General features: G+C 42.9%; 1 protein-coding gene across 1 annotated transcript in view; it reads left to right on the forward strand.

Moving 5' to 3' along the window:
* LOC118373919 (NALCN channel auxiliary factor 2-like) overlaps nt 1–6,113 on the forward strand; it is a 69,604-nt gene extending 63,491 nt beyond the window's left edge. The window contains exon 3 of the mRNA XM_052457202.1: nt 2,945–6,113. Coding sequence (XP_052313162.1) covers nt 2,945–3,255 — 311 coding nt within the window. The 3' untranslated portion in view covers nt 3,256–6,113. The remainder of the gene's footprint in view (nt 1–2,944) is intronic.
* The last annotated feature ends 800 nt before the right edge of the window (nt 6,114–6,913 follow it).

Consider the following 6,913-nt stretch of genomic DNA (forward strand, 5'->3'; position numbering starts at 1 on the left):
TTTAATCCGTTTTGAATTCAGGCTGTAAAACAACAAAATGTGGAATAAGTCAAGGAGTATGAATACTTTCAGAAGGCACTGTATAGGTCTAGAAATGGCCTATAATTTAATTTTTTTATTTTATTTATTTAACCTTTATTTAACCAGGTAGGCTAGTTTACAACTGCGACCTGGCCAAGATAAATCATAGCAGTGTCAACAGACAACAACACAGAGTTACACATGGAGTAAACAATAAACAAGTCAATAACACAGTAGAGAAAAAAAAGAGTCTATATACATTGTGTGCAAAAGGCATGAGGAGGTAGGCGAATAATTACAATTTAGCAGATTAACACTGGAGTGATAAATGATCAGATGGTCATGTGCAGGTAGAGATACTGGTGTGCAAAAGAGCAGAAAAGTAAATAAATAAAAACAGTATGGGGATGAGGTAAGTATAAATGGGTGGGCTATTTACCGATGGACTATGTACAGCTGCAGCGATCGGTTAGCTGCTCAGATAGCAGATGTTTAAAGTTGGTGAGGGAGATAAAAGTCTCCAACTTCAGCGATTTTTGCAATTCGTACCAGTCACAGGCAGCAGAGAACTGGAAGGAAAGACGGCCAAATGAGGTGTTGGCTTTAGGGATGATCAGTGAGATACACCTGCTGGAGCGTGTGCTACGGGTGGGTGTTGCCATCATGACCAGTGAACTGAGATAACGTGGAGCTTTACCTAGCATGGACTTGTAGATGACCTGGAGCCAGTGGGTCTGGCGACGAATATGTAGCGAGGACCAGCCGACTAGAGCAAACAGGTCACAGTGGTGGGTGGTATAAGGTGCTTTAGTAACAAAACGGATGGCACTGTGAAAAACTGCATCCAGTTTGCTGAGTAAAGTATTGGAAGCTATTTTGTAGATGACATCGCCGAAGTTGAGGATCGGTAGGATAGTCAGTTTTACTAGGGTAAGTTTGGCGGCGTGAGTGAAGGAGGCTTTGTTGTGGAATAGAAAGCCGACTCTAGATTTGATTTTTTGATTGGAGATGTTTGATATGAGTCTGGAAGGAGAGTTTACAGTCTAGCCAGACACCTAGGTACTTATAGATGTCCACATATTTTAGGACGGAATGATCCAGGGTGGTGATGCTAGTCAGGCGTGCGGGTGCAGGCAGCGAACGGTTGAAAAGCATGCATTTGGTTTTACTAGCGTTTAAGAGCAGTTGGAGGCCACGGAAGGAGTGTTGTATGGCATTGAAGCTCATTTGGAGGTTATAATAATATAATAATAATATATGCCATTTAGCAGACGCTTTTATCCAAAGCGACTTACAGTCATGTGTGCATACATTCTACGTATGGGTGGTCCCGGGGATCGAACCCACTACCCTGGCTTTACAAGCGCCATGCTCTACCAACTGAGCTACAGAAGGACCACAAGGTTAGATAGCACAGTGTCCAAGGAAGGACCAGAAGTATACAGAATGGTGTCGTCTGTGTAGAGGTGGATCAGGGAATCACCCGCAGCAAGAGCAACATCATTGATATATACAGAGAAAAGAGTCGGCCCGAGAATTGAACCCTGTGGCACCCCCATAGAGACTGCCAGAGGACCAGACAGCACGCCCTCCGATTTGACACACTGAACTCGGTCTGCAAAGTAGTTGGTGAACCAGGCAAGGCAGTCATTAGAAAAACCGAGGCTACTGAGTCTGCCAATAAGAATATGCCTTGGCCAGGTCGTTGAAAACGGCTGCACAGTACTGTCTTTTATCGATGGAGGTTATGATATCGTTTAGTACCTTGAGCGTGGCTGAGGTGCACCCGTGACCGGCTCGGAAACCAGATTGCACAGCGGAGAAGGTACGGTGGGATTCGAGATGGTCAGTGATCTGTTTGTTCACTAGGCTTTCGAAGACCTTAGATAGGCAGGGCAGGATGGATATAGGTCTGTAACAGTTTGGGTCCAGGGTGTCTCCCCCTTTGAAGAGGGGGATGACTGCGGCAGCTTACCAATCCTTGGGGATCTCAGACGATATGAAAGAGAGGTTGGACAGGCTGGTAATAGGGGTTGTGACAATGGCTGCGGATAGTTTCAGAAATAGAGGGTCCAGATTGTCAAGACCAGCTGATTTGTACGGATCCAGGTTTTGCAGCTCTTTCAGAACATCTGCTATCTGGATTTGGGTAAAGGAGAAGCTGGGGAGGCTTGGGCGAGTAGCTGCGGGGGGGGGGGGGCTGTTGGCCGTGGTTGGAGTAGCCAGGAGGAAGGCATGGCCAGCCGTTGAGAAATGCTTGTTGAAGTTTTCGATTATCATGGATTTATCGGTGGTGACCGTGTTACCTAGCCTCAGTGCAGTGGGCAGCTGGGAGGAGGTGCTCTTGTTCTCCATGGACTTTACAGTGTCCCAGAACTTTTTGGAGTTAGAGCTACAGGATGTAAATTTCTGCTTGAAAAAGCTGGCCTTTGCTTTCCTGGCTGACTGCTTGTATTGGTTCCTGACTTCCCTGAACAGTTGCATATTGCGGGGACTATTCGATGCTATTGCAGTCCGCCACAGGATGTTTTTGTGCTGGTCGAGGGCAGTCAGGTCTGGAGTGAACCAAGGGCTATATCTGTTCTTAGTTCTGCATTTTTTGAACGGAGCATGCTTATCTAAGATGGTGAGGAAGTTACTTTTAAAGAATGACCAGGCATCCTCTACTGACGGGATGAGGTCAATATCCTTCCAGGATACCCGGGCCAGGTCGATTAGAAAGGCTTGCTCGCAGAAGTGTTTTAGGGAGCGTTTGACAGTTCCTTCCAGTGACGTTTCTTTGTGAGAATTGCCAGAACATTCTGAGATTCCAAAAATTATTTTGGGCTTTCCCGGGCTGGAATCGCCTGGTATCTTGTTGTTTGTTGTCATCTGAAAAACTAATCTGGATCTGAATTATGTTTCTTCTCTGTGTGTGATGCAGGGCTACTAGAAAACCATTTAACCAGTGCAGAACCAGAGTGTTGTGATGTCAGATGGAGTGGCTGCGACCCCTCTGTGGGGGCGGCGTGCGCCCTGACACAGCTTCCAGGGTCGTCGTCATGGCAGCGGCGCAGCTCTCCGCCCGTGTCAGCTGCATCGCGGCTGTGCAGCAGCAGACTAAGACTGTGTGTTCTGGTCCTCATCCTGCTGCACACTGTCGTCTCCTTCTCCACTGTCCAGAGCAGTGGCGCTGTGGGCCTGGAGGCCATGGTACCCCTGCCCCTGGAGGAGAGCTCTGCCCGAGAGGAGTGACTGATTATGAACAAGAGTTTCTACTGTTCCCTGCCTCCAGTCTACAGAGACCCCTTCCTTCACAGTACCTGAGGAGTGAGGCGTTTATAACCCTCTCTCTCCATCCAGTCCCCTCCACAGGACATCAGCAATGAGGAGGTTATACACCGTTCCAGGGCAGGCTACAGGTCGGTATACCTCCTCACCCTCCACCACACCGGAGGAGTGGCGAAGCACGGGCCCTCCCCTACCTCGACACAGAGAGGTATGGAGGTGGATGAGGTTTCGAAACTGAGAACCAGACATGTCTCACATGTAAGGAGGACATGAAAGGGCATAGGGAAAGAGAGGCGGGTCTCCTATCATCCCAGGGTCCAGAGGAAGCGTCGATTTTATAACTGAAAGAGGTACTGTATGCTATTTCTGAGAAGGTTTTGGGTACAAATGGCCTTTTTCAAGTTTTATCACTACTCTATTTAATGAGTTGAGTGATGTTTTGGGGGAATTACGTATGACGTTGGGTGTTGAGTTTGTGAACTGCACAGTGGGGAAAAGTATGAGTTGCAGGCTCGTATGCTATTTTTTTTTTATTTGTGTGTGTGTGTGTGTGTGTGTGTGTGTGTGTGTGTGTGTGTGTGTGTGTGTGTGTGTGTGTGTGTGTGTGTGTGTGTGTGTGTGTGTGTGTGTGTGTGTGTGTGTGTGTGTGTGTGTGTGTGTGTGTGTGTGTGTGTGTGTGTGTGTGTGTGTGAATACAGCGAAGAAGTCAGCAATATAATGTATATGACCCAACACAAATCAGATGACCATTACATCTTCCAAGCTAACAGAATACGCACAACAAATACTTTGTTTGGCTCAGAGTAAATATTATTCTTATTCTCAGTACCACTACCCTCATTATCATCCACCAAGTAGAATCAGTTCATGCAAGTATTGGATTACAGATCCTAATCAAAGGTAAACCATGTTGTTTTTGATAGATGTCAGAAGTACACTACTAATGCTGTGGAGGAACATGTGTTTATGCAAAGCTGATTGAAACGAGTTGAAACCCCCACTGGGTCTCTAATCGCTTACAGAAGGCACATGATTGTGCAATGGAAGACTGTCTGTATTATAACTACACCAATCATTTCTTACTCGTAAAACAGACAATTTACCACGTATTACACATAACAAAGACCCAGAGTGATAATTGGAGCAGAATGTTATCATGGCTGAATGTTTAAGAAATGTTCAAGATGTGAATGCATCGTGTCATCAAAAAACTGAGGCATGTGTGTATGCCCTCAATGTCTTCTTGTGTGTTCATTACATTCATGGTGAAATACAGTGATTACAGTATTTGGAAAGAACCAAAACTTTATAAATATACTTCTAAATATTAGAGATATAGAAAAAGATCCACCTTGATTTATTCATAGGCAATCTGTTGGGAAGCGGATTTGTTATTTGTAAAGACAAGCTAGAGCATGATTATATAAATGGTTCTCATATGTTTCTGATTTCTTGGATTGAATACTTCTGACCTCTCTTTTCCTGGCATAATTTGTGTATTATTCTTAGAAATAGTTGGTCAAATTTGGGCTTGTATTTGGGAAGCTGAAATAAAATAACTGTCTTCCAATGTGACAAATTGATTCACAAACAGGAATTGTGAATAATTTTTTATCTTATAAAGTATTCCTGGGTTCACCTCCCAAACAGATACTATATGTGACCTTGGATTTAACAGAATACAGGCATATTGTTTATGTCCTAACAAAACTATCTTAACTATTTTACTATTGAAAAACTATATCATAGCACAGGTTTTTACAGAGTATTGTATACAGTATGTATATGAATTTAACTTGGATTTGAATATCTGAGCATTTTAGTAATATAAACAAATCAGAGATCTATGAGATGCATGAGATTCAGATTATTTATTTATCTAAAATAAAATGTATTATAAACTTGGTGGTTCGAGCCCTGATGGCTGATTGGTTGAAAGCCGTGGTATATCAGACTGTATACCACAATATGCCCCCAAAAATATTTGTACTGTTCTAATTACGTTGGTAACCAGTTTATAATAGCAATAAGGCAACTCTGGCGTTTGTGGTACATGGCCAATATACCACGGCTATATCCAGGCCCTAAGAACAGCCCTTAGCCAATATATATTGGCTATATACCACACCCCCTCGTGCCTTATTGCTTAATTATATCACTGTAGCCTTTAATGCCCACAATGAATTAGTAAGAACTAACCTCATGTCAGTCTGATAAACTGCTCGTTTCTTTTGCTAAAAGTGCAATATTTTGTTTTTGACAGCCTGTGTTGTTTCATTTAATATCTAACGGACAATGTCAGCATGCTGATTATAAACTGGTTTAAGATGCCAAACACTCTAAAAGAGACAACCATGTTGATAACTGCAACTATGGATTGGAAATCTTGCCTGCCTTATATGACTAACGTGTGTAACATTGTATGGTCTCTCCATTTCCAAAAAGGTCACTTGTACCCTTCTCTCTCCTATGTCAGTCATCGCTGTTGCTTATCCGTTAGAATGTAAAGGAATGGTACCTCAATCAGAGAAGGGAAAAGGGGTATAGATCTACACTGGTGTCCTAAGCCTGTATGCTGTGAGGGGACTACTTCTTATGCCATTTTATACACTGTGCTTTAATGTTTAGAACTTTTTGCACTAGTTCTAATAACTTTTTTTCCCCTGAGATTTGTTTTAAAACTGTGCTTATTAATTCCGTTCTAAAACAAATATTATCCCATATCTGTGTTTCTAGTTGTATATGTAATCTGTTTTCTGTTTCTATTGTATTTTGGGCGGAGCAGTGCCTGCTCACTGTTAAAGCTCATTAAAGTAATACAATCATTCATTAACAGACTCTCTTTTTGTGAGGGGTTAAATAAAATATTTAGCTGTTTGTCATTTTACAATCTTATACATCCCAAATGTCTTTTCAGTTAGACACATTTAAAAAATTAAAGTTAGCACTACCCTTGTAACCATGCCTCGAAATATATCAGTTGGTAGGTCACATACAGTGGCTTACGAAAGTATTCACCCCCCTGGGCATTTTTCCTATTTTGTTGGAATTAACCTTGAATTAAATTTGATTTTGGGGGGGATTTGCCTACAATTATGAAGATGCAAAATATTTTTTATTGTGAAACAAACTAGAAATAAGACAAAAAAAAACATTTTGCAGCAATACAGCTGCAAGTCTCTTGGGGTATGTCTCTATAAGCTTGGCACGTCTAGCCACTGGGATTTTTGCCCATTCTTCAAGGCAAAACTGCTCCAGCTCCTTCAAGTTGGATGGGTTCCGCTGGTGTACAGCAATCTTTAAGTCATAACACAGTTTCTCAATTGGATTGAGGTCTGGGCTTTGACTAGGCCATTCCAAGACATTTAAATGTTTCCCCTTAAACCACTTGAGTGTTGCTTTAGCAGTATGCTTAGGGCCATTGTCCTGCTGGAAGGTGAACCAACTTCCCAGTCTCAAATATCTGGAAGACTGACACAGGTTTCCCTCAAGAATTTCCCTGTATTTAGGGCCATCCATCATTCCTTCAATTCTGACCAGTTTCCCAGTCCCTGCTGATGAAAACATCCCCACCATGCCCCATGCTGCCAGCATCATGCTTCACTGTGGGGATGTTGTTTTC

Source organism: Oncorhynchus keta, chromosome 11 (genome assembly GCF_023373465.1).
Source record: "Oncorhynchus keta strain PuntledgeMale-10-30-2019 chromosome 11, Oket_V2, whole genome shotgun sequence".
In the NCBI taxonomy this organism is placed as follows: Eukaryota; Metazoa; Chordata; class Actinopteri; order Salmoniformes; family Salmonidae; genus Oncorhynchus; species Oncorhynchus keta.